At 35.1% G+C, this 27,953-nt stretch overlaps 3 protein-coding genes and 1 long non-coding RNA gene across 19 annotated transcripts in view; 2 read left to right on the top strand and 2 right to left on the bottom strand.

Moving 5' to 3' along the window:
• Positions 1 to 27,953, top strand: part of phkg1b (phosphorylase kinase, gamma 1b (muscle)) — a 58,652-nt gene that overhangs the window by 7,203 nt on the left and 23,496 nt on the right. For 9 of the 13 annotated variants that reach the window (XM_005161178.6, XM_073934652.1, XM_073934655.1 and 6 more), the window contains 4 exons: positions 1,012 to 1,165; positions 1,258 to 1,383; positions 1,455 to 1,717; positions 2,256 to 2,479. In XM_005161178.6, coding sequence (XP_005161235.2) covers positions 1,012 to 1,165; positions 1,258 to 1,383; positions 1,455 to 1,717; positions 2,256 to 2,427 — 715 coding nt within the window. In that variant the 3' untranslated portion in view covers positions 2,428 to 2,479. 13 annotated transcript variants of the gene reach the window in all.
• On the bottom strand, positions 2,180 to 8,640 carry sumf2 (sulfatase modifying factor 2). The gene is given in 9 exon segments (NM_001005980.2): positions 2,180 to 2,477; positions 2,630 to 2,771; positions 4,840 to 4,924; positions 5,013 to 5,068; positions 5,158 to 5,308; positions 6,812 to 6,856; positions 6,956 to 7,070; positions 7,162 to 7,306; positions 8,437 to 8,640. Coding segments are annotated over 9 exon segments (900 nt in total). The 5' UTR covers positions 8,507 to 8,640; the 3' UTR covers positions 2,180 to 2,386.
• On the top strand, positions 8,755 to 17,403 carry tmem179bb (transmembrane protein 179Bb). Of its 4 annotated transcripts, none has more exons than XR_012396808.1 (7): positions 8,755 to 8,823; positions 10,339 to 10,530; positions 11,066 to 11,262; positions 11,412 to 11,549; positions 13,736 to 13,814; positions 14,039 to 14,334; positions 14,555 to 16,959. XR_012396808.1 is itself a non-coding variant. In XM_073935402.1 (6 exons), exons 2-6 carry the CDS (start codon positions 10,432 to 10,434, stop codon positions 14,192 to 14,194), a joined length of 669 nt encoding a protein of 222 aa, XP_073791503.1. In that variant the 5' UTR covers positions 8,755 to 8,823; positions 10,339 to 10,431; the 3' UTR covers positions 14,195 to 17,403. The 4 variants fall into 4 exon arrangements, 2 of the variants coding, with proteins under 2 accessions (XP_073791503.1, XP_001333416.2); XR_012396809.1 differs by having other exon boundaries at positions 10,325 to 10,530; XM_073935402.1 differs by having other exon boundaries at positions 14,039 to 17,403.
• LOC141379876 (uncharacterized) lies at positions 20,826 to 24,095 on the bottom strand. Its single transcript, XR_012396810.1, has 7 exons — positions 23,858 to 24,095; positions 23,630 to 23,751; positions 22,688 to 22,771; positions 22,503 to 22,557; positions 22,328 to 22,403; positions 22,077 to 22,253; positions 20,826 to 21,738 (listed from the first exon to the last, which is right to left on the bottom strand). It is a non-coding gene; the product is annotated as an uncharacterized lncRNA (long non-coding RNA).

Below are 27,953 nucleotides of genomic sequence, written 5' to 3'. Positions count from 1 at the left end.
GACCACCAACACTGGATGTCTCCTTTGTCTGTCACACACATTACAGGTCTATCAGCCTCTGCTAATGAGCTGATGATCTGAATCAGGAGTGTTTGCTTAGGGAGGATGGAAAATGTGCAGAGCTGGTGGTCCTCCAGGAACGTGGTTGAGAAACACTTGTTTAGGGCTTTCTATTTAAACCCATTTAGATGTTCCGTGGACACTTGTGTAATATAATCAATGATGAAATTAGAGTCAATGAATAATATGGAGGAAGGTTTGTGAGTAAAGGGCATAAAATTAGACTGGTATGCAGCCTAGTACTGTCCTGTGAGAAACTAGTGATGTCTGAGGGAGACTAGTGCTCTGGGTTTCATTCGGAAGGGCTCATCTCTATGCACTAATTTCTTTGGAGGGACCCTCAATAGGGATTAGAGCATTTAGCGATGAATCCTTTCATATTAACTGCAGTTTTTGACGCCAAATAACTTCCCTACCTAAAGGATCATGGCCTGAAATGTTTGCAAGTGGTTGTTTTTCAAACTCGTTCGTTCCAAAGTGCCCTCCAAATGACTCCAACACTTTATGGCTGTCATGATTATTTTCACTATAAAGTGCCTTTTGGAGGGTGATATATCTCATTTGGAAAGCACCAGTGATGTCTGTGAGAGACTAGTAAAATTTTACAGAATCCTATTTATGCTAAAAGGTTCTATTCTCTTAATTTTCCACACAAAATAGGGGGTTTTGTATAATTCTGTTGTTGTTGTTTTTTTTTTGTTTGTTTTTTTGGTGAAACACTGCTATACACTAACATGGTAAAACCACCATTAAATGTCTTAAAATTTCGTAGACTGCATTATTTTTGAAAATAAATTGGTATTTTGTTCTCTAATTTTGATCTTCTCTGTAACCACATGAATAGTGACAAGAAGCAGAATAAACTGAATAAGGCTACTTGAATAAATCAACTCATATTTAGTGCATGATTGTGATCCACATAATAACCCTCTTTCGGCCTGCTCTCATCAGCTGGAGCACAGGGGTGATCTTGTACACTCTTCTGGCTGGATCTCCACCATTCTGGCACAGAAAACAAATGCTGATGCTTCGCCTGATTCTTGCAGGACAATACCAATTCAACTCACCAGAATGGGATGACCGTTCAGACACAGTCAAAGACTTGGTGTGTATTGCTCGTTTTAAACAATCCAATACAAAGTTGCGCCAGATTGTGGAAAGCAATACCTTTTCAAACTCATCTTGTTTTCCTTCAAGATTTCTAGACTATTAGTTGTGGATCCTGAGAGTCGATACACAGCAACAGAAGCGCTCAATCATCCCTTCTTCCAACAATATGTGGTTGCGGAAGTTCGCCATTTTAGTCCTTATAGGAAGTTCAAGGTACACAAGTTTATTCAGATGACTTCAAAAGCATAGTCCGATTCTAGTCATTCACTGTTGTTTTCCTGCAGGTTATTTGTAGGACTGTACTTGCTGCTATGCGTATCTACTGTAATTATCGTCGTGCCAAACCAGTGACCAAGGAAGTGATCCAGAGCGACCCATACGCCATCAAACATCTGCGTAAAATGATTGACGCTTGTGCCTTCAAGATCTATGGCCACTGGGTGAAGAAAGGCCAAACGCAGAACAGAGCAGCTTTATTCGAAAACTCTCCAAAAGTCATTCTGCTCTCCATCGCGACTGAGGAAATGGATGCAGCACAGAGGACTTGGTGAGGGTTTACCATCAGTTACTAGTGGATACAAGTTACCTTGAGACCATGTTGATAACGGTCCAAAAATATAGACCTTTACTGCTAAGATGGCAGTGGGGGAGAATTATTATTAATTCAAGTAACATTTATTTAATAAAGTATTCAGATTTATTAAAATTTTTGTTGATAACAGATGAGGAAATACTTTCTAAACTAGGGATAATTAATAATGATAAAAACAGGATTAATTTTTATTTGATTAGCATTTAGTGATCTAAAACTAACATTACGTTAGCATATATCACTAAAATACTACTGAAGTGTTAAGAACTCATTAAACAAATAACAACAATAGTAATGGGCATACTAATACTTTGGAAAATATAAAATGCATTATTTTATTAGAAATATAAAGAAATTCTTCAACAAAGAAGTAATAAAAAAAGTCTTAAAGAGATTTGAATAAAGAAAACAATAAGATAGTTTGGTATGATTTTATTTCACAGCAATACAAAACAGATATGAAACTAAATTCCAGAAGTGTGTTTCTCCACAGGAGAAATGTTCTATTAATCTCAAGTGCACCACTGGCATCATTCATTATTTTTGTGCGGCTTAGTCCCAGATACATCAAGGATTGGAATGAACCACCACCACTGGCATCATCTAGTCTTGAATATCTGCTTCTTAAAGCTCAGTTCTTTTCTGTTTTGCACTGGAGTTCATAGCACAGCGGAAGCCCAGGTTATCAGAGGCTGAATCTGCTGTGTTTCCCATCCTGCAAAAAAAAGAAAAAAGAAAATTATTTCTCACTAGTGAGGATGACAAACCACCTTTAGGCCTGGAACTGTTAGAAGCTATTTTTATTTTATAATTAAAAGTCTAATAAATTCAGACTTTGAATAATATCATGAGAACAGTATGCCTGACCTAGTCGTGACACGAGCTCTGTGATTGGCTGATCCGTCGGCTGTGTCGATCCAGGACGCTCCACGCAGTACAAACATGCTCTGAGCTCCAGGAAAACTGGAGGAGGTCCATTCCCACACATTACCCAGCATATCATATAGACCTGAAACAAGATGGCATGTTAATGTTAATCTTTAGACTGAGATCAACATGTTATAATACATATAATAAATAAGGATAATTATATATATATATATATATATATATATATATATATATATATATATATATACATATACATATATATATATATATACATATACATATATATATATATATGACCCTTTATAAAATAAAACAAATATTATTCTATAAAACAGAGTTGTGGACTTTTTTTCCAAAGATGTATACATAATATATTACACCCACACATACATTTCCTTCCCAATATTTCAGGTTTTAAAATGACATTTTGAAAACACATTATCATCTAATATTGTGATATGTTAATTATATTTTTGTGATAATGTAATTTTTAAAAATTAAAAAAAAACTCACAAATGAACATTTAACTTAAAATGAATGGCAAATCCAGACAATGGATAACTCTTAAGTGAACTCTTAACTAATTTTCAGAGCTGTATCAAGTCATTTCACTCAGCGGCCATCTTTGAAATACCTATCAGGCAGTATGCTCGGCCATCCTATTTGAATAGGGAAACATCAAATTCTCCAAAACTCTTTTGTAAATTTCATATTTGAAATCACCAATAAAATTAAACAAATACTGTTTCTTTAGTTTCCTTTCTAAATGTTCAAATCACACAAAATCTGCAGAAACTGTCATTAAAAACTCAGGTCTGGTCTGACCCACTCCCCCAGATAATCGTCAGTCTATAACGATCGATGATTGGCTCCTGTATTAGAAGGCGGAGCTTCATTCGCTGTATTTATGTTAAACTTTTGCCCATTCAAAACTACACAATTGACACATCTTGTGAATTCTCAAGTCTTTGGCTGTATGTAGTGCAGTGGTTCCCAACCTTTTTTTTGCCTGAGACCCCCTTTTCCCCTGGAAAACATTGTAAGTCCCTCTTCCACATTTAATGATATTATCACTCATATAAGTTTGCAGTAAGGATGACAAAAAAAAATTGTCCTCAAACTAACAGTGTTTATTACTATATCTAGATATGTTTATGCACAAATAATACTCTAATGTAAAATATTAAAACAAAACATCCGTATGTAATTTATAACTGAAAAACCATTTTCTCAGAGGATGACAAACTGACAAAGCATTGCTGTCACTCTGAAACAAGTTTTATTTATGGAGAAAAGTACAAAGCACTGCAGTGTTTGTGTGTTCTGTGTCTGTCTGAGAAAATTAGGCCCAATCCCAATTCTACCTCTTAGCCCTTACCCTTACCCCTCGTTTTGCGCGTACACGCCAAGGAGTAGGGGTGTCTCAATTCTCCTTAGCTTGAAGGCGTAGGGCTAAAGGGAAGGAGTGAATAGCACTTCGAATGAAGATTTTTCAGGATCACACTTAAAACCATGGGGTAAGAAAATTTCTTAGAATACACCAGCCATGACGGCAGTTTTACCGAAATGTGAATATTCCATACAAGCTGAAGCTGGTCAATTTTTGTCACGTGACTTGCGCTGCGCTCGTAACCAGTGTTCAAGGCACACACATTCATTGGAAACTACAAACTTGTGCAAACTCTAGAAATACTCGATATGCGAATGGCCCCTAAAAGGCCGCCGTCATTTGCGATCTCCATCAGTTGATCTTCTTGCAGACATGCTGGATTCACCTGATTTGTAGACAAATGGTTTGCGAATCCATACCTTGGCAGTTCGTGGGTCCTTCACTAGGTCTTTTCCCCTTAGCAAACTTTCCAAAGACGTCTGTTGTGGGTTAAATTTGGGCACTCAAGTGACCAAGATGTAAGCAAGAGAGTACGGTCATTTTTCAAAATAAAAGATCATTCATACTCAGATCATAAATAAAATGGAAATAACTAATGATTTCTTGTGCGGCACGCTACCAATTGATCCTCGGACCGGTGGTTGAATTCCACTGAGCTAGGCAACATGATCATTCTCCACTGCTGAGAATTTTTTAAAATATGAAGCGACATCTTATAGAGCTCGCTGAGGCCCCCTTGTGGGCCGGGACCCTGTTGGGAACCGCTGATGTAGTGTGTGTATTTATTACCACATACCATAGTTATTCTGTGGAGGATACGCAGTTACAGGAGCGACACCATGATAGCCATCTTCAGCTGAGTCCTTATCAGGAAACGGGCCCTTTGAATAAAGATCTCACCATTTACCAAAACACTTACAAATATACACTTGTCCTTCATGCTGCGTGCAAGAATATACCTCAACTGACCTGCCACAGGTTAGTCCGGTTCAGCAAGTACTTGTTGCCCCATGGATATGACCTGCCTAAAATAGTATGTAAAATTATAGTACATAAAATGATGCATGACGACAGTTGTTTAGGCGCTGAGGGGCATAAGGCGTTTTTGGCTTGCCTTCCAGTCCTCCACGGGCAGCCATTTCCCACTCCTCCTCGGTTGGCAGTCTCTTCTTCTTCCACTGACAGTAAGCTTGGGCATCATTCCAGCTGACCTGCACCACAGGACAATCCAGTCTGTCCTTGATACCAGAGCCTGGTCCTGCTGGCTGCGCACAACAAATCAGAGTTGACAGACAGTCAAACATTCACAAAAACAAATAAAAGAGCACTTTTGGCAGGTTTGTTTGAATAAAAGCATCTCTAATGAGACTCAATAGGTGTGAGAACTTATTTGCACATTGGTGGAACAAGTAAAGACTATGGTGGCATCGTGCGTTACATCGTAGACAAGGTACACCTGTCCAACTGCTCATTAACGCAAATTTCTAATCAGCCAATCACATGGCAGCACATCAATGCATTTAGACATGTAGACATGGTCAAGACAATCTGCTGCCGTTCAAACCGAGCATCATAATGGGGGAGAAAGGGGATTTAAGTGACTTTGAATGTGGCATGGTTGTTGGCACCAGACGGGCTGGTCTGAGTATTTTAAAAAATGCTGATCTACTGGAAGTTTCATGCCATCTCTAGGGTTTACAGAGAATGGTCCAAAAAAGACAAAATATCCAGCAAGCGGCAGTTCTGTGGGTGCAAATGTCTTGTTGATGTCAGAGGAGAATGGCCAGACTGGTTCGAGCTGATTGAAAGGCAACAGTAACTCAAATAACCACTCGTTACAACCGAGGTATGCAGTAGAGAATCTCTGAACACCCAACACGTCCAACCTTGAGGGAGATGGCCTACAGCAGCAGGAGACCACACCGAGTGCCACTCCTGACAGCTAAGAACTGGAAACTGAGGCTACAATTCACACAGGCTCACAAAAACTGGACAATAGAAGATTGGAAAAAAATTGCCAGGTCTGATGAGTCTCAATTTCTGCTGCGACATTCGGATGGTAGGGTCAGAATTTGGCATCAACAACATGAAAGCATGCATCAATCCTGCCTTGTATCAACGGTTCAGGCTGGTGGTGGTAGTGTAATGGTGTGGGGGATATTTTCTTGCCCCACTTTGGGCCCATTAGTACCAATTGAGCATTGTGTGAACGCCACAGCCAACTATGCCACCATGAGAACAACAATAGATAATTCACCTCAGATTTTGACATTTTCAGATAGTTTTTGACTTAGGTTGATGACTGTGAATTAAATGGGAGTTGAAAAATAGCCTAACCATAATAATAGAGCATGGTATGAAGAGATACAGTATAGAAAAATTTACATTATCAGAACTAACAATCAACATTATGATAAAACTACAACTGAAAGAACAAACAATGTCCCTGATATTCCACGACTATGACAGAAAAGTAAAAACCCTGAGAACCCTGCTTAGGGTAAAAAAAAACAAAACTGATTTTAAAGACACCAGGACTAAATAGAACTGTACTGTACAAGAGTAAACACACTCAAATAACAATTTAAGAGGTATAATGAAAATAATATTTTTATTAAATGAATGCATTACAAAAAAACTGTATTTAATGATTAATTTAATTATTAATCATAAATAAATACCTATCACTAAATAAAACCAGTAGATGTCACCCACTAAAATTAATATTTGATATATAAAGTCTACATATAAAGTATAAACTACATTACCTGTCTCCAGAATACTTTCTCCACTGGTAACCACCAAGGTGCAGACTAGGAAATAAGACAACAATAATTTTCAAGACAACAGAAGTTTACATAATATATAGAAAGCATTATGTGTTGTTATGTATTACAGCTTTGGATCCATACCTCAATTTTCTGAGTCACTTTACTTTTCAGTTCCTCTGATACAAAATCCTGGAACACAAAACTCCAGCCAAATGTTTCAGCCTCTGTCTTATATTTCTGCAGTCTGACGAATTCCCTGGAGTAAACAGAAGCAGTTGTATAAGCCAGAAAATCTAGCAGTAAAGAGGACAAAGTGTACTAGTTTTTGGGGTGAAGCTGAAGTTTACCTGAAGTTGGAGTTGGTGACAGGATATTTGTCTATCTTAAATGGCTGGAGAGCCACAGCCCGTGTTGGCGATTCTCCATCTCTCCCATCAGCAGCACTTGTTCCCATTAACATCTTACCACCAGGAATAAACACCATCTCATCATCTGACAAAACAATTTGTTGATATTTGTTAATATTATTATTGATATTTACAAATTATTATATACAGTTGAAGTCAGCATTGTTAGCCCCCCTTTGATTTATTTATTTCATTTTTAAATATTTCCCAAATTATGTTTAACAGAGCAAGGACATTGTCACAGTATGTTTGATAATATTTATCTACTGAAGAAAAGCTTATTTGTTTTAATTTTGGATAGAATAAAAGCCAATGTTAGTTTTTTAAACACCATTTTGAGGTCAAAATTATAAGCCCCTTTAAGCTATAGTTTTCCAGAACAAACCATCATTATACAATAACTTGCCTTATTGCCATAACCTTCCTAGTTACTCTAATTAACCTAGTTAAGCCTTTAAATATCACTTTTGTATAGAAGTGTCTTCAAAAATATCTATGTTTAGAAATGTGTTGAAAAAATCTCTCCATTAAACAGAAATATATATATATATATATATATATATATATATATATATATATATATATATATATATATATATATAAATATATATGTATGTATGTATGTATGTATGTATAATTTCACTCGATTTTCATTCTGTTTTCCTCAGCTTCTGGAAACAATTATGCAACTTATGCATTTAAAACTAAATAAAACTATAATACACAGTTTATAAAACTTTTTTTAAATAAATAGAGGTCGCCGTAAACGGTAATTATTCACTGTTTTATTTAAATGTATTTTAGGTATAATAGACATTTAAACAACTCCTGGTCTCACGATTATTTCAAAAACTGTATTAAATTAACCACCATTTCAAAAGATCGTCACAATCTCCCCCTTTAAGTACTTGTTCAACACATTAGATGAAAAAGTCTAAAATGTGAGACGTGATGCTTGAAATTAATTAAACAAAAATGTAAGTAAATATGTAGTGTAATCTTGCGCATATCTTGGAGTGTAATCTTGCGCATTCATACTCCATTTTTACGATTGAGGTAAAGTCGCCTTTATATTCGCACATTCGTTCTGTGACAACCTGTGACATATACCTTATATTGTTTACCATGGTACTTCGAATAATACGAAGCATTATTATGGTCCTATGTTTACAAAAATTAAAAATAACGGAGCATAGATTTTAAGAGAATTCTTACCTGCTGCACAAGACACTGTGCACAATAAAATGAGGTAAAACATCTCCCAAATAACGTTAATCATCTTCATCTTTATTTTTTTTTTAAATAAAGCGTTAACATATGGGAGGTTTGATTTATTTCATTAGAAGTTTTATAAAAACAAGAAAACGATCAACTGAACATAAAAATAGTCTGTATGAACAGCAACAGAACAGAGCAAACTTCAGTTCAGTTTCTTCTACGCGTCACCAAAGCTCCTCTGAAGCGTTCGTCGCCATCTGTTGGTTTGGAGAAAGACGAATTGAGCATATTTCACACACAAACTTGCATATTTCTATGTAAGAGTACGTCTATGTGCTGCTCAGTTCAGTGTTAAAGTCCATGTATTATTTTGCTGCTATTTATGTAAGTAGCCATCCCTTTTCTCAATTATCAACAAATCCTACTGTCGTTGTACTAATAAGCTGCTGCTGAATGTGTGCTTTGTAGCTATTAATAGTTTAATCTTTTGTTGTTGATGTTATGTTATCATCCCTTTGTATATCTAGCAGCTCAGCATGCTCTTATTAGCATAATTCAATATGATGTATATTTTAATCTTAAGTGCTACATTTTATTTTGTGGTACTATTTCTAATCTACTAGCAAATGTTGTTCGCCTTTAAGCAGATACTGTACCTGATATTCTCAACATCTGAGTGTTTATATGATGACTATACAACATATAGGCAATGTAATAATTTAAACTAATTTTAAACATATAGCCCAGCCAACAATTTTGTGTTTTATAGACGTCCAATAGACTAAACGTAGACAGCTTATTCATTGACGTCTATTAGATTTTCACTGACAGCACAAATTTAGCCTTGTTTAAGCCAAGACGACTATGTTTAGACATCTGTTAGACATTTATTAGCCATATTTTAATAACAAAAAATGCTTGCTGGGAGGCTACTTTGAAATAGATTACATTCACTCATTTTCTTTTTGGCTTAGTCCCTTTTTTTAATTTAAAAAGATTCATTCCGCCACAGCAGAATAAACCGCCAACTTATCCAGCACTTGTTTTTTGCAGCAGATGCCCTTCCAGCTGCAATCCATCACTGGAAAGACATAGATTACATTACATTATTTTAAAATACCCTTAATCGTAACGTTTTATATTGATGATTACATGTTCACATTTGATGTATGACCTTGGCTACCTTGACCAGTGGAATCTGGACGTAAGATATTTCAAGCCTGTGTAGTGTCATTGCTGTTTGTGTGTTAATTAATGATTGTTCATGCAATGCAGATATTTATAAACACTTTACATCTAAAATACCCACATATCTCTAAGATTTTAGCATTGTATTTAAATTATTTAACTATGCATTTGCATGTTCACATAATGACCACAACATTCAGGTAAATAAAAAGTAAAATATTGTATCAGTTTCTATAGCATTTTTATTTAATCAATTTTCATTTAATAATAGCCTTTTCATGAACTGACAAACCCTTCACAAAAATCAGTTTGGGAGACCTGTATTAAATGCAAAGTTTAATAAATTACATGATGTTGATGCAAAAATGCAACAGTGAGCATTTTTTTAAATCAATATGTAATACAGAATAAAGAATCATAATTATCCCAAATACATATTAAGTCAACAATTATCTATGAGTACTCATAATGTGTCAGATTACATTACCAAAAATGTGTAATCCAACAGGATACATTATAAATCTTGTTATTGTGATCAGTATTGGACTGCATTTCTTGATAATCTAGATAATCCACCTCTTATTGCCTTCAGACTGACTTGAATGCAGTCTTGTATTACATCTAATAGCAATGCGGTGAAATTCTCCGGCTCATTTGTCAAGAACCATTGTGAAAAGCAACATTGTTGTGAGCACAGGATATGCTTTATAGAGATGATCCGCGTTGCCACAGCAGTTTGAGGAGTGTATGAATGAGGCATTGGGCTGCTTGACTCTGTGAGACAGTGACTGTGAGAGTGTGTTCATGATGGGACTGCCTTGGCTGCTGGTTTTGGAGCTCGTCCTTTACGCCGGTTGTTTCATCTGCGGGGTGATAGCAGCCGCCTGGATGACACTCACTCAGGTATTGATAATTCAACATCCATCTCTGATCAATGCTAATTTGTGAAGCTTAGTGGTATGATTTAATAAACGGAAAACCAACTGTAAGAGAAATGTGCACACATATTGCATGCACAGTCTTTTTACACACTTAAATCTGTTATCATTTAACAATGTGTGTTATCTTGCTTCACGTGATGTTTGCTGATGTGAATTGTTTTGTGGCTTTTGTTATCAAAGATGAATTTTTAAATTATTTTTAAAGATATGCTACATCTGTTGGTGTTCAAGTGTATTTTTAATGGGAAAAATCTGTGCAATATATATCAAAATATGTGCTGTTGCTGATCCCAGGTCAGACGCTGCTTTTTCCATGTGATCAGTCGCCTCTTGTACCCTATTATAGCTTATTGAAGTCATATGATACTGGCACGGAAGCACTTTCCATATACCTCTGTTTGTCACACACTTGCTCATAGCCAAATATCACTTGCTAAAGTGTCTCCTTATGTTTGTTACATGCAAATATAGATTATGTTTCTGTGTTGTCTTCTCAGGGTCACTTTGACGGGCTCTGCATCCTCTATGGAAGTGTTCATTTTAACACATCAGGCCAGGCTTTGACAGTGGAAGGCTCTAGTTCTCCTTCTGTCTGCTATTTTGTGTCAGCCATCGCTGTGTGCATGGCTATTTACTGCTTTTCCCTCATTCTGTACTGGATCTATGCCAGCTGTGTGGAGGAAGATGTGAGAAGGTGAATGTGTTGCAATGTTTCCATATTTATAGACTTCACATTTTACTTGCTATTTATAGAAATTGATATAATATATAAAAAAATTATATTTTATAATATATAATGTTCAGAATTCTTGTGTTTTGTTAAATGTTTGCATGTATTTACAGAGGGACTGTGTCTCTCAACACGTCTCTGGGAGTCTGTGGCCTTCTTCTGTTTTTGCTGTTGGTATCAGGATGTATTCTCAAGATCGGCCGGGACAGTTTATGTTTTTCGGTCCTACACAACGTTCCCTCTCTTAACAGGTGATTTCAACTCCTCTTTGTAACTTTTGATGTATATTTTAAGAAAGATTTAATGGTAACACTTTACAATAATAGTACATGAATAATGATCTATTAATTTGTAAACTAAGCATAACTTTATTACGAATTAATGATGAGTTAAGGCGTGCGCTAATCACGAACTACCTTTAACTACAACATCATTAACAATAGTTCATGTGTGGCTACCTTGATTACTTGTTAGTACATGTTGTTAATTAATGTGTTAATTAACATTTAGGTTTAAGCTAAATGTAACCAACATGAACTCTGTTAATGTATAATTATGGCATGACTTTACTTGGAGGGGCACATCACCATTAACTCATTGCTAACTATGAACTCCTGTGTTTAAACTGTTGATGTTGACTGAACACTGTTTTATTGTTATTCAGTGTAAACACAGTAGACGGATGTGCATAAGAAGTTTATGAGTAGTTAAGAATGAGTTAATGATGATGTGTCACTCCAAGTAAAGTCATGATAGAATTATACAATAAACATATCATTAATTCATGATGGTTGAATTAAGTATGAACTAATGTAGAAATGAATACATTAACTAACAAACAATTGTGTACTAGCAAGTAATTAAGGTAGCTGTTATTCACACATGAACTCATGTGGCTCATGTTGTAGTTGGAGTTAGTTCATGATTAGCGTGCGTCTTAACTCATCATTAGTTCATAATAAAGTAATGTTTATTCTGCATATTAACACATCATTATTCACGTACTGTTATTGTAAAGTGTCCCAAAGTCCCAAAAGTTTTGCAAGTGTACATTAAGTTTTAAAAACTTTTGCAGAAAACAATGCATAGGTTCTGACAGCTAATGCTATGCAAATTATTAAAGGAATGTGAGAAACGTGAAGGAACGTCAAGGTTTTTTGAAGGAACGTGAAGGTTTTGTACATCAACACAATGTTTCTTTAGGGAATGCAAACTTTTTGCTAGTGAACGCAACATTTCCTGAGAGCACAGTTTGCCTGAAGTGATGGCAATGTTTCTTGTGAAAACACTAAAGTTTAGTGAGTGAAGTGTCTCGGGGGGATTGCAAACATTTTTATGAGAGTAAAACAAAATGGTTGCAAGTTAATGCAGTTTCTTGAGAGAAAGTAAACTTTTATGGCAGGTTTGGAAACCACAAAAGTATTATTAAGGAATGCAAAAGTTTTGGCAGGAAATTTATGTTTCTTGGAATACCAGAAGTGTTATAGAGAGAAAAAAAAAGCATGTTTCATGTAGAACAGCAAAGGTTTTCCATGATGTTTTTAGGAATAAACTTGTATATGTGAATGTTTCTTGGGGGCATTAGCTTTGGGTTTTTTTTTGGTGGCTTTTAAATGCAAAGGTTCTTGGGTAAATGCAAACTCTTTAGAAGGAACCCATACATTTTGGCCGGCCCAAGCTCATTAGAAATGTGTGCATCAGCCTGCATTTTGTAAAATGTAAAACATGCTGGTCTGGTATGTTTTGTTGCATGTTCCAGATGATAAATCATCTAGAGGGCACTGTCTAAATTTTTGTGACTCAAATACATTACTTAGGATACATTTTACAGAACATTTCAGATACACGTCCTTCTTGTACTCGTCCATGAAAAGGTGGGCCTTGTCATACAGATCACCTAGTGCAGTGTTTCCCAACCCTTTTCCTTGACGCACACCGACAGTACATATTTTGGATGTCTTCCTTGTCTGGCCCAATAGTTTCAGGTTTTAAAGTCTCTTTTAATGACCTGAACTCAACCAATAGTGTATTCAAAAGCAGACATAACAGAAAAGTGCACTGCTACCATATAGCTTTCCCTTGATTTTACACTGTTATCTCTTTTGAACTCGAAGCCACAGACTTTTTGTCACAATTACAGCACTATGAAAGTGAGCATAAGTGGTGCTGTGCAAAGAACTGAAGAATTATTTGAAAAGGAACAAAAGTTGTTGGCTTCATATTGCACTGTACCATCCGTTTTGTTTAAAAACTTTTGTGGTTTTACAAAAATGAAGCATTTTCCAGTGAGCCTGTATTGGTTTTGTCATTAAATGATGTTTTGTGGAAAACGTTTTTTGGAGAAATGCAAAGCTATATATGATGCAAAAGCTAATCACTTTCCCTCGTGATCAGTTTCAGTTAAATATGTGCTTCTGGAAATACTATCTTATTCTAGTTGTGAAGATGCAGAGAATAAGACATGGGCCCATCCATACTCTGGAAATCAGTTCTACACAGGACTGTACAGTACTGAGGTTAGTCCTTTGGTTTGATGTTTCTTCATACTGTTTATGACGATTTGTTATATTCGAAGCATGTGTCAAACATTGATTTTTTTTTTCTTGTGCGTGTTTTTGTATCTGAAACCTTATACATGATGCTTCATACATACCAGCAAATGTCAGTACATACAATACGCACCCCAAATCAGTTTTGATTTGTTTTTAATACAGTGTAAATTCTGTTCTCTCCTCCACAGAGGTCTATGTGGGTCAGCTTCTTCTTCTGGATATTAATAACGGCCGTGGTGGTCATACAGAGACGCCAGAGCTCCAGTTTGAAGGTTTGGGGTGATGATGAGTGGAGTCGTGCTGAGACAGAGCCCTTCCTCCATCGCCCGTCCCGCCAGAGATAAATCATTAACACATAAAGCTATCATGCAGTCTTGAAAAAGTGCTTATTATCATTGTGTAACACTTGAATTTGATCTTAATTATACATATGCACAATACTGTATGATGTATAATAGCTACAATGATACACAAATGTCTTAAGGCAGTGTTTCTCAACCATGCTCTTGGAGGACCACTACCTCATCTTCCATGTCTCTTCACTACATCTTCCATGTCTCCTTAAGCAAACACACCGGATTTAGATCATCAGCTCAATAGCTGAGACTGAAAGACCTGTAATGGGTGTGACAGACAAAGGAGACATTTAAAACATGAAGTGTTGGTGGTCCTCCTGGAATGTGGTTGAGAAACACTGTCTTAAGAAGGTTATCTCTGTAGAACTGACTGACATGTCAGTGAACATGATGGATTTAAGAAATATATGAAATATCAGGATAAATTGATAATGGTTAACATACAGTTAACCAACAATTATTGCAAATGATAGTAATAATGACAAGGGTGAGAGGTTTTATTGTCCTTGATAGTTGGACATTTAGCAAATGAATAAATAAATTGACATGCATAATTTTGGCTTTAAATTATTCATCAGCTCATTAGCATAGACTGCAAGATTTGAAACAAGTGTGGCAAACTGAAAAGATCTGAAAAGAGTGTGGCAAACAAAGGAGACATGAAAAATGTGTAGTGCTGGAGGAATGGTTGAGAACCACAATCCTAGAAGATGGCTGAGCTCAATTGGTTTCCAGCCTGGAGAAGCATTGAGAAACCCCCTGAGGATAATTAAATTGGTAGAAAATTGTACATTTTGTATAAACAATCTCTTTTAAAAAAGATGCCTGTCACCCCAGACATCATTTTGATAAAATTATTATGTTTAATTTGGCACAAATCTAATCTGTAATCTGAATTTCTCACAAAAAAGCCCACTCTGTAAAATTAGTTGAAAATGTAGGAACTACTTTTATTCTTTCTTTCTCTCATTTGAATGGCCAAACAATATTTTCCCGCCTTGTATCAGAGCTGTTTGCTTAGTTTGCGAGCCTGTCTCTCTTTGGCCTCATACGCGGCTTTAGTGTCCAGAAGAATCTCCAGCGTCTTGTTGATCTCAGCCATGTCCTGTTGGAGCAGGTCGCTTTGGCTGTGGAGGCTCTGGCTCTCCTCTCTCAGCCGCTCGACTTGAGCCACCATCTGCCTGCTCTCCTCCCGACACCGCGCGTGCAGCTCCGCGGCCAGTGAGAGCAGCTCCTCCGCCTGGATCACCGCCGAGTCCAGTTGGTCCTTCGACATCCCGCGGCTCTTCACCTCACAGCTGGCCCACGCCGCGTCCATTGGGATTGTGAAGTGAAAGAAAAGGTTTTAAAGCCAGATAGAATTGCATAATGAATGTAAATAATCATTTGTTTTGGCTATTATTTTAGGTCAAACAGTCCTGCTATGTTTTCTCAGTTGACTTTCAATCTCAATCCATAAAATAATGTTTTTGTGAATCAATAGATTTTTGTAATTATGATGTTGTACACTATTACTAATAAAACTATGGCTTAAAGACATGGTTAATTAATAGCAATAGTGGCTCATTGTTTTCATGACAAATGTCAGGTTGGGTCAGCTGTTTGCATTTTAAATGGTATTTTTAGCATATATATATAACAAAGATTTTTTAAACACATTTCTAAACATAGTTTTAATAACTCATTTCTAACTGATTTATTTTATTTTTGCCATGATTACAGTACATATTATTTGACTGGATATTTTTCAAGACACTTCTATACAGTTTAAAGTGACATTTAAAGTCTTAACTATGGGTTCACTAGGCTGGTTAGGGTAATTAGGCGAGTGATTGCATAACGATGGTTTGTTCTGTTGACTATCGGAAAAAATATAGTTTAAAGAGGCTAATCATTTTGAACTTAAAATGGGTTTAAAAAAAATTAAGAGCTGTTAAGCTGTTAAGAGCTCTTAAAAAATTAAGACCTGCTTTATTCAATGCTCCTATAAAACAAATAAGACTTTCTCCAGAAGAAAAAATATTATCAGACACACTGTGAAAATTTCCTTGCTCTATTAAACATAAGTTGGGACATATTTAAAAAAGAAAAACATCAAAGGGGGGGAATCCTGACTTCAACTGTATATATATATATATACTATAGGGACTTGATCCCTATATTAATCTGGGGTCACCACAGCAAAATGAACCGTCAACTTATCCAGCATATGTTTTATGCAGCCTATGCCCTTCCAGCTGCAACCCATCACTGGGAATGGATGTGACATTTGCATAAAAATAAAAAAAAAATCACATACATTAACATTGCATTGAAACATCTGTTTATATTTTGGCTCACTAGAACAAACATGACTGGTTTTATTAAATTTAATATTATTGCATTTATAAGGAAAAAGTTTCATTATAGACGTGACATCTCTCCGTTATGGATATGACCTATATGTGAAATTACCACCTGTGTGACTTTGGTAAATCAAATATAAATTGTTTAAAAAAATTGACAGAGACATTTTTTGGAGTATTTGTAAAGTACTGTGAAATACTAGCTTACACAATAAATGTAAAATCGGTATCAGTATTTTGGTAAAAACGTATTTTTTTTAATGGCAAGGTTGTCATTTGCTTGGAATTGCTTATACAATGGTTTGTCATTCATAATTATTCATCATTTTAATGTTTTGTTTTTAAAAAGGCTCTTTAGTATGACAATTTTCTCTGCAGTTGGTCAAAATGTTAAATAAAATGTGTTTTAAAATAATGTCCTAATTTATTTATGGGTTTACTTTAGCTAATTAGAATTTAAAAAGTGAGTTCATATACACTGAAGCTGTATTAATTTCAGATTTACATCAATGTTTAACAAATAAGTTTTGTAAAATACATACATTTTGTAAATTATAGATTAGATAAAACCTGGTATATGTATTGTTAGTATTGTTGCTAAATATAATGCTCATTTATATTTAAATGGAATCTTTCAATAGGCTATGTGATAATAATTTATGTAAAATAAAAAATTTATGATTAATTTTTAAAAGAAAATGGGACACATTCTAATAAATATGGGCTAAAACCCCACAAAATGTAAAGATTTATTGCACTTATTGATTTTATGCCTTACACAATTTTATAAGGACAGTATGGAAAAATTGCATTCAAATGAAAGATTAAAAGATTTGACCAACTACAAGACTCATCTTAATGCAGTCCTCATGATTTATAAGAACATACAAGTATTTTAAAAAGTGTTTCTCATCGCTGTCACTCAGACAACATGCTGTGTGTCGTCTCTGTGACCTAAATCTCAGATGGCAACACTAGTCTGAATCACCAGGCTCAGGGGAGGTAACAAGCTGCTTAGAGAGCAGCTTATCCCAGCGCCTGCACTGTTACTTCACTTCACTTGCAACTTAAATAAAAAAGCAGCGCACATTCAACAATCAAATCAACTACACAAAGCGACCGCTGTGTTTTAAGAGCTAGAAATGCCACTGGAACGCAGTGATGATTGGAAATGAATGCTTCACATTTAAGAATGAAGTGTTTTGCAGTTTACTAATTCAGTCACAATTAGAGTCCTCTGGTTATGTACATATTTGTCATTTTTATCTATAATTATAATGAGCAATGCCATTCTACTCTAAACTCATTTTTAATGCACTGTTTATATTATTGACTTACCAGACTCTCTTCTCCTCCTCTATTATTGGCAGCAGCAGTGAAGGAACTGATCTTGTCCTTCAAACTCAGATTATGAACAGAGGGAGGGAGAGGAAGGACGATCAGAATGCTTTAACATTAGAAGTCCCTGCAAGATTACTGACAATACAGGTAATTCAGAAATGATCTTGCATTTAATTATGTATTATATATATATATTTTTAAATCTTAAAGAGATGGGTTTCTTAAAGAGGAAAGGGTTTTAAATCTTTATGGATTTCTTTTTTCTGTTGAACACAAAAGAAGATATTTTGAAGACTGCTGGTAATCATTGACATCAGCAGTGGGGGGGGGGGGTGTCCTTGTATTGTTTTTATTTATTGTTTGTGCTGTCAGGGGTTAATGATTTATAGAGATTTTTTCATGTTCAACAGAAGAATAAAAATAATATAAGGTTGAAAAAATACTGAATTTTTTTTTTATTATTAATTAATATTAAATAAGAAAAATACGACCTTTTTTTAAGTGACTCCAAAGCTTTGCGAGATTTTCTGTTCAACGCAAGATATTTTGAAGATTGTTATTGTATGTGCTCAGCATAAATGAGATCACTCTTTTAAATTTAGATTATCTATAATATGCTGTAGAAATAATTTATTTGTGCATATACATCAAATTAGTCAGTACCAAAGGCAAAAAAACACAAGATCACAGTCCAAGTATTTCATTCATTCATTCATTCATTTTCTTTTCGGCTTAGTCCCTTTATTGTCCAAGAATTTGTCCACCCATATTAATGTGCTGGAGGAAAATACTACAAAAAAAATTATTATAATAAACGAAGCATTTAAAAAATCAAAAATTTAGTTGAAAGTTTTAGTTTTTATTTTATTTTTTGCAAGAACTTGTTTGAGATTATGATTAAAAATGTTAGGTGACTAAAACTTGATTTTATGGATTTAATTGTTTAATAAAATTATTTGTATAAATGCAGTAAAATATATTGCTATATTTAATTAGAAATTAATCAAAATAATCTTTTTCAAAAGTAGGTGTACTCATTTAGGCTGAGCAATGTATAGTATGAAAAATACTATGAAAGTCAATGGCTACCAGTTCCCAACATTCCTTAAAATACCGTATGTTTTGTTCAACAGAAAACACAAACAGGTTTGCAGCAGGTCAAGAGGGGGTAAAATTATTACAGGATTTAAATTTTAGTGTGAAGTGTCCATACGTTTACAGTTTGTCCCAATTGTTTACAAACAATTACTTGTACTTCAGACACAATGACTACAACAACTGATGCACCAACCCACTGAACCAATTCTGCTAAACTACAAGCACAATTCCTGTTTACACTCAAATTGCAGGTTTAAAACACTTTTTTTTTCAAAACAAAACACACAATTTTCTGCATTTGGCACAATTTTCATACAGAAAATCTTGTTTTCACAAGGAACTCACTGTCAAAATTGTAAAGTCAGTTGCCCTACTTTGCATACTAACTCATCACATGAGTAAACACCCGTCACACAGAATTGCAATTCAGATATCAGAGCTCATATGGTTCATAACTGGTTCACTGTCCAACCACGTTTTTTAGTTGTTTATCTTCCTCCATATTTTCCATTCCTCAAACCTATTGAGGAGTTTTTTTCTTCTCCCTGAGGATGGAAAGTGTATGACTGAAATCCACAAACAAATACCCTTCTCCAAGCTACAGCAGTTGATGCTTTTCATGGCTGGATTGTATATGTAGACCATGTTATGTGCAACTTTGTGTTGGTTGATGAACACTGTGTGCGCTGTTTTTGTGGGGAAAAATACAGTAAAATATATTTGGTACAGTGTGTATGTGTGTTTTGTATAAAAACAATATTCCGAAATATGTTACAATACACTTATGTAGGCCTATGTACTGTCTGTAGTAAGTGTAACTCTGAACAAAAAAGGTTTACAGCAAGTCATTATGATGAATGGAGAAGAAGTGGTCATGGTGTTTTACATAAGCACATTAGTGATCAACTGGTTCTTATAAATGTCAAGTCATGTGATGGTTTGTGTGTGTCATTTGTAAACAAACTACCATTTTGAGAAGAAATCACATACATACAATGTGTGTTTTGTAATTTGTGTGTAGAGTTCTGACAATATGAGACATGCTATCAGAAAATGTGTGTAAACAATTGGGAAAAACTGTAATACTTGAAAAGTAGGCTTCACTGTGGAAAAGCTCCACTAGGTGGAGTCATTGGCCAAACACATGTGATTTAAGCCTGCAGTTTAGCACGTGGCACTCGCCAACATGAAACATGACATTCAGTAAAAATAGACACTAAAGTCGTTTGAACATGCAAAATTGTTGTGCACTGAATTATGTAATCTTATCAAAATGTGTAGTATCTTCTTTTAACTTCCTCAAAGTGAAGGTGTTTGCCAAGTTTGCATTGATCCAAATCTAAAAACAACTCTGTCATAAGCCTAGAGTTACCAAACTAAATCCAGGCATATACAGCATTATTAATTGATACTGAAATATCATTTAAAGTCAACTACAGCATTTGTGACTTTAAAAATTTATCAAAATTTTATAAAATGAGTATACTTTCAGTACACTAGGGTGGCACTATATCATTTCAGCATTAATATTGCTATCTGTGCACCTGCAAATTGTCACATCATATACACTCTGAAAAAAAGGTACAAAATTGTACCTTTTAGGGTACAAATGGCCTGTAACTGGGGTGGTACCCTTAAGGGTACAAATGTGTACCTCTATTTAAAGGTACAAAATTGTACCTTCTACATTTGTACCCTTTAAGGGACAATTTTGTACCCCCACCGAAGGTACAAAAATGTACCTTTTTATATTATATAGCATTTTCAGGGTACTGACCCAGGCATTTTGATCCATTGGTGACTGCATGCACAAATAAATAAATAAAACATTTCGGTTCGCAGATGTCCATTTTTATTTATTAATGTAAAAATATGAAAATATTTCATTACAACTCACAACTGAATGTGTCAAGAAATAAAATTACACAGTAAGTATAAAGCAGACATGTAAAACAGTAAAAAGAAAAATTTACATAACAAATAAAAATTGTTCACTCACTGTACAGTATATAATCTACCCTTAATACAAAGACCACAAGAATACTGTTTAAGATTTATAAACACATTACACAGGCTACATCAAGTACTTCACTTTATAAAGTCCAAAGTATTTGTCTTGAGTCAGAATACTCGGTCATAATAAATAATTTGTCATCAACATTTTCTCTGTATTTCAGAATGAAGGCAAACTTTCTCTATAAATTGCTTCAACAGTGCAGAAAACCAAAAACATCAGTAGCCTCTTCCTCAACATCAGTAGATTACTCCTCATCATCCTCAAGTGGAGTTGTAATTTGTTGTAACACAATATGTGTTTATGCTTTTGATAAACATGACATGTAAAGCACTCATAACTAGAAAATGTTCTTTGATAGTCATTAGGACCACAAGTTATTTCAAAATTTGCTTTATGCATGAATGAGAGCAGTGTGCTGGATTAACTTGATGATTGTGATTATCCCAAGAGCATGTAGAGAAACAAAAAACAAGGTTGATCACTTTGGTAACTGGAGTAGATCCAGGCTTGTCACCGTCCACCGTTCATTCAAAACATTCCACTGCAGAAACATCAAGGTGTTCTTCTAATAAGATGGTTATGTCAAAAATGCATATTCGTCCACATCATTAGCCCGGCCAATCACAATCCCATCAACTCTGAAGACTGCTGTGACTCGTCTTGTTAACACAGTTGTCCAGTCGGTGGCCTCCTCCTGTACTTGAACTGTTGGATGTGGTGAAGATGGTTCACTGTAAATGACAAAGCAATAATTACATTAATATCAGTCACTCTATCACTGATGAAGAGAAAATCAACATGCATAGAAAGTAAAATAATTAATATTCACTGATTTAAAAAAAAAGTATCACAGATTAAAAGACTAATATAAATTTCATTCATTCATTCATTCAATTTCTTTTTGGCTTAGTCCCTTTATTAATCTGGGGTCGCCACAGTGGAATGAACCACCAACTTATCCAGCATGTTTTATGCAGCAAATGCCCTTCTAGCTGCAACCCAGTATTATGAAACATCCAGACACACTTATTCACACACACATTTATACACTACAGACAAATAAGCTTACCAAATTCAGCTATAGCGCATGTCTTTATACTTGTGGGGAAACCGGAGCACTTGGAGGAAACCCTCACGAACACTGGAAGAATAGGCAAACTCCTCACACAAACGCCAACTGACCCAGTCGAGGCTCGAACCAGCGACCTTCTTGCTGTAAGGTGACAGCACTACCCACTGCGTCATCCTAATATAAAGAATATCAAGAATTATAAAATGCATTTATTACAGCATATACTAAACAGAAAACAACATACGCACCCGAGCACAACGAAATGTTGAAGTGTCTCGCTTAACAAGGCTGGCAACATGAGAAGTGCTGCTGTAAAATCAATTCCTGGAACATAAGATGTGGCATTCAAACAAATATGAAAGAATCCATCTAAAGCTAGAATTTAATAATATTAATCAAGTGGAGAAAGTTTAGAAAGAGTACCTTAGAGTCAGGTCCTTAGAATTCTTCAGTTGATCTCTCATCTTTCGATGAAAACCTAGAAAATAATTTTAAACACGTGGGTGTACATTTATTGTTGTTTGTAAGTAAAAACCTACAAATTTAAAATAGTATGTAAGCTATATATAATATAATATAAGGTATAGATAATGATGAGACATACTTACATCTTGTAACTGAGCCATGCTTTCATATGACATGCCTTCATTGGTCTGATGCTGTTAGGCTGCATTCTGTTGTTCAATCTTGTCCTGAAATACAATTGGAAACTTCATAAACTTCTGGAAAGCAATAAGATAAAGCAATAACTATTTATTTATTTTGAGATATTAATAAAATAGGTAAAATAGCTCAAGGTAAGTTACCAGTTTCAGAACAAATAAGACAAATTATTACATTAAAGAACAAAATATAACTTAAAACGTCGATTTATACAACGTGGTATGTTAATAATTATTCTACATTAACATAAGTATAACGTTAAACAATAGTAAAGCACCAACAATTCTGGACATGAGAGTTTGTGGACACTCCTCAACATTAATATAACTTAGACACTTAAACGAAGATATGTACAAGCATACACACTAGCCACGTTTACATAATCAGTTGCTTTGCCGGTGACAAAATTGTGATTTTTCTTCACGAAATGGCGGTGTATATAACCGTCTAAAATTACATTTCCTCGGTCAACCGTGGCTAGAAAATGGCCTAAAAATATAAAACATTATCGATAATTACAAATTCCAGTATTAATAACAAAAGGTTTTATATCAAGGTAACGTTATATGAAGACTTTAGTCGCGCCAGCTCCGGGCCACACCGCACATTACTCACGGCCCGATTCCGGTGCACGGTTACGGTAGCGTCGGCTCGCTGCTGCCGCCGCATCTGGCCCGAGTAACTTAACGATACAGCAGACGGACTCGGGCAGGCGAGAATCTAGCCGCAACTGGACCGAGTGTATTTTGCTATCTGGGTTGCGATTATATTCCGCCGTGGCAACACTTATTAATAAAGCAGTAACGTAAGATATAAGGCGCGAATACGTAACGTATGCGATAAAGGGAGCTTTTACACCGAGAAAACTAACAGCATATAATACTCACCTTCTATAACGTTATGTCCCTTGGTGACTTCGATATCATATTGTATTAACTTCTTTAATAAGCTGCAGACATCTTAGCAAACTCCACCCTGCAGGCCAACGTACACCAGTCAGCCCGGAGCACTTAAAGCGGGGGAAAGCCGAGACCCAAGAGTCAGACAAAATCAACAGAACACGCGGCTTCACATGTAAAAATGAGACTGAAAATATAACTTTAATACATTCTTACCTGAAAAATGTGGACTCCAAAATAGACTTGTCTTTGAAAAGCGTGCGAAGTTCTGTGTAAACAGCCAGCATACTCTACCGACCGTCTCAGTAACAAACACTACTATAACGTCTCAACAAGCCAAATTCTTAAAGAGACAGCAACATCACCACCTGTATGAAGATGCTGTCACTCTGCATGGTTCTTATTCTACATCCCATCTTCTTCTTCTTCTTCTTCTTTCTGTTTTATGGCGACTAACTCATTAAAAAGCATTATCGCCACCTACTGTACAGAATCTTACTCCGATGATGGGTCTGAATATTAGAAAGGGCAACAGAAAGAAACGAGGAGGGAGGGAAAGGGACAAAAAAAAAAAAAAAAAAAAACTTGGATGTTTCATATTCTCCAATCTTTGCATCTAGACCACATACTCATGTCAGCGCTGCGTGTTCAGCTCCTCTAACATAAAGGGCCTTCATGACATTGATTGAGTATACTCTCACCCATAAATATTAGACTATAATCTATAACCTAACCCCGAATACTCTATATACCTAATAAACGCTCTATATACTTGCCAATCTATTATACCTTTTCCTAGAATAATTTTATATATTGTTTTATCTTCCCCACACTGACTGAATAACATATCGCGATGTTTATTATACTTGCTACATATAAATAATGCATGATCTACATTTTCAGTTACACCACATACATCACATTTCCCATCCTCGTGTAAACCCATTAACGCAAGTGTTGCATTTAACCCTGTGTGTCCCAATCTTAATCTTGATAACCACACCTCTTCCTTCCTATTTCTTCCTTGATTTAGTGTTGTCCCTACTGTCTGTATAATACTATAGTGCCATCTTCCAGTATTACTATTATCCCATCTAATTTGCCATTTATTTATTAGTTTTTCCTTTAAAATCGATTTTGCCTCTCTTTTCCCCAGAGGTACATGTACCTCCACCTCTTGCTTATTTAGTGCTTCCTTTGCTAATTTGTCAGCAACTTCATTACCAGATACCCCAATATGTGATGGAACCCAGCAGAAATAAACGACTACTCCTATTTCCTTTAATCTATATAAAGATAAATAGATTTCTGTTATTAAATCCTCTCTATCTGATTTTGAGTTTGCTATACTAACTAAAGCTGAAGATGAATCTGAGCAGATTACTACTTTGTTTGGTCTGACTTGTTCAACCCATTGTAATGCTATAATTATAGCTGTTAACTCTGCAGTGTATACTGATAGATTATTGGACAATTTTAAACTAATATTTACTTTGAACTTTGGAATATTAACACCTATTCCTATCTTTTTACTACTAGGTTCTTTGGAACCATCTGTAAAAATTTGTAAAGTTGAATAATACTTATTATTTAAAAACGCATTTATTTCTTTTCCACTATATTCATCTTTAGGTTTACTTAGCAAGCTTACATCTATGAGTGGTTCAGGTGCTCTCCATAGTGGGACATCGGTAAGTGGTATATTGGGACAGAAGATCATGTTATCTATACCATATTCTTTAGCCAACTTTTTACTCCTCCATCCAAAACTATCCTGTTCTTCATATGAGTATTCCCAGCAATCTTTTAGTATTTTACGAGTAAGATGATTACTAACTGATTGTTGAAGATTTACCCAGTATGTCATCATCAATTTTATCCTTCTAAATTCAAGAGGCATTTCTCCCATTTCTACCCTAATTGCATCTACAGGGGATGTTTTAATTGCTCCACAACATAATCTTAACGCTTTGGTTTGTATGGTATCTAATTTTCCTAATAAAGTCTTAGATGCAGATCCATAGACAATGCAGCCATAGTCAAAACAGGATCGAATCAATGCTTGATACATGCACAACAATGCACTACGACTAGCTCCCCAGCTGTGACTAGCAACTGAACGCATACAATTTATAATCATTTTACATTTTGTTTCAATTTTATTTATATGAATTTTCCATATTAACTTTTCATCTAACCATAAGCCAAGGTATTTAAAAACAGGTACTCTTTCCAATATCTGATCATATAACTTTAAATCTGTATGTACTATTTTCTTGTTTTTTGTAAATATCATGTATTTTGTTTTTAGTACTGAGAACTTCAAGCCCCATTCCAGAGACCATTCCTCAACTTTTTTAATTGATTCCTGTATTCCTTTATTAACATTTCTAATATTGCGTCCTCTTTTCCATAATGCTCCGTCATCCGCATAAAGTGCAAGTCCTATTCCTACCTTGTTAACCTTATCAAAAACATCATTAATCATTATATTAAATAAAATGGGGCTAATTGCACTGCCTTGTGGTGTACCATTTGTAATATTAAAAGCAGTTGATAATTCTTCTCCAATTTTAACTTGAAAGGTACGTTCAAATAAGAAGTCTAACACCCAGTTATAAAATTTTCCACCTATACCTATTTTGTTCAATTTAATAAGCAATCCTTCCCTCCATAATGTATCATAAGCTTTCTCGATGTCAAAGAAAACTGCTAACATATACTCTTTCATTATAAAAGCTTTCCTAATTTCATTTTCGAATAATATCAAGGCATCATTTGTGGATCTATTCTTCCTGAACCCACTTTGAAAGGTTGTTAATATTTCCCTTTTCTCTAAAATATAATTTAGTCTCTTAACAATCATTTTTTCCATTACTTTACATATTGTGGATGTAAGGGCTATAGGCCTATAACTGCTAGGCTTTGTTTTGTCTTTCCCAGGCTTGACTAATGGGAGCACGACTGCAGTTTTCCATTGCTTGGGCAAAACACCCTCATTCCATATACGGTTAATTACCTCTAATAATATCTCTAATGCTTTAACTGGTAACTTTTTTAACATTTGATAACTTATCATATCCTTACCTGGTGTTGTATTCTTTGAATTATTGATAGCTACTTTCATCTCAAAATACTTAAATTCATCATCTAGACTACTATTAAAATCTATCTTTTTCATGCATACATCTCCATATAGTTCCATAATTTGTTGACGTTTTGTTAAAAATACATCATCTAGATTTTCAATGCTGTGAGCTTTAGCAAATGTTTGAGCCAACATTGTTACCTTTTCTTTATTTGTAATTGCGATCTTTCCATTTTCCTCCATCACGGGTATTTTCCTGGAGCTATCAATTCCATTCATCTTTTTAATCATATGCCAAACTGTATTCATATCTGTTTCTCTGCCTATTGTATTACAGAAATTTTGCCAGGCTGCCCTCTTTGTACTCTTGATAATCTTTTTAACATAAGCTTTTTTCCTTTGATAATCTATGACTGTTTCTGGAGTGAGCATTCTTTTTAAAGATCTAAATGCTTTTTGTCTTTCTTTGATTGCCCTTGAACATTCCTCAGACCACCAAGGTACATTTTTCCTCTTTCTTGTGCCATTTGCTAATGGGATTGATTGTAATGCTGCAGAATAAATACCATCTATTACCTTACCATATACATGATCAATATTTCCCTCCAGTGTTATATTTTTAAAAAGGTTTTCACATATTGTTTGGAATTTTCCCCAATCTGCACTTTTGTATACCCATTTTATACCATTATTACAATTTTGTGTATGCACTTTACTTTGAATTTTACAGATGATAGGAAAATGATCGCTTCCTATATTATTTCCAGAAACTGACCACTTAGATTTACCAGCTAGTGATGCTGAGACTATTGTAAGATCCAAGCATGATGCGCTACCTTTTCTTATATCTATTCTTGTTGGCTTGCCATCATTTAGACACACTAAAGATTTCTCTTCCATGAAATTTTCTATTATTACTCCATTTTTATCTGTTTTCCTACTACCCCAAATACTACTGTGTGCATTAAAATCACCACATACAATAATTTTATTTGATGTTTCACCTATAGTGCTTTCTAATATGTCTACAGCTAATTCTAAACAAGGATTATAAAAATTGACTATTCTGATTACCCCATGCTCACCCATTACTTCTATACATATGCTTTCTGTTTCACTTTCATTATTTACATACCTATAAATCACATTTTCTTTTATGAAAGTTGCACACCCTCCACCTCTACCATTATTCCTGTCTTTCCTTATTACTTCATAACCATTCAG

This window comes from Danio rerio, chromosome 21, assembly GCF_049306965.1.
Source record: "Danio rerio strain Tuebingen ecotype United States chromosome 21, GRCz12tu, whole genome shotgun sequence".
In the NCBI taxonomy this organism is placed as follows: domain Eukaryota; kingdom Metazoa; phylum Chordata; class Actinopteri; order Cypriniformes; family Danionidae; genus Danio; species Danio rerio.
This window is presented reverse-complemented; position numbering and strand designations above follow the sequence as displayed.

Excerpts from the sequence above, each read along its gene's own strand:
- tmem179bb (XM_073935402.1), top strand. The coding sequence starts at position 10,432 with ATGATGGGACTGCCTTGGCTGCTGGTTTTGGAGCTCGTCCTTTACGCC. Across the intron at positions 10,531-11,065 it reads CCTGGATGACACTCACTCAG|GGTCACTTTGACGGGCTCTG; the intron begins GTATTGATAATT and ends TTGTCTTCTCAG. Across the intron at positions 13,815-14,038 it reads CAGGACTGTACAGTACTGAG|AGGTCTATGTGGGTCAGCTT; the intron begins GTTAGTCCTTTG and ends TCTCCTCCACAG.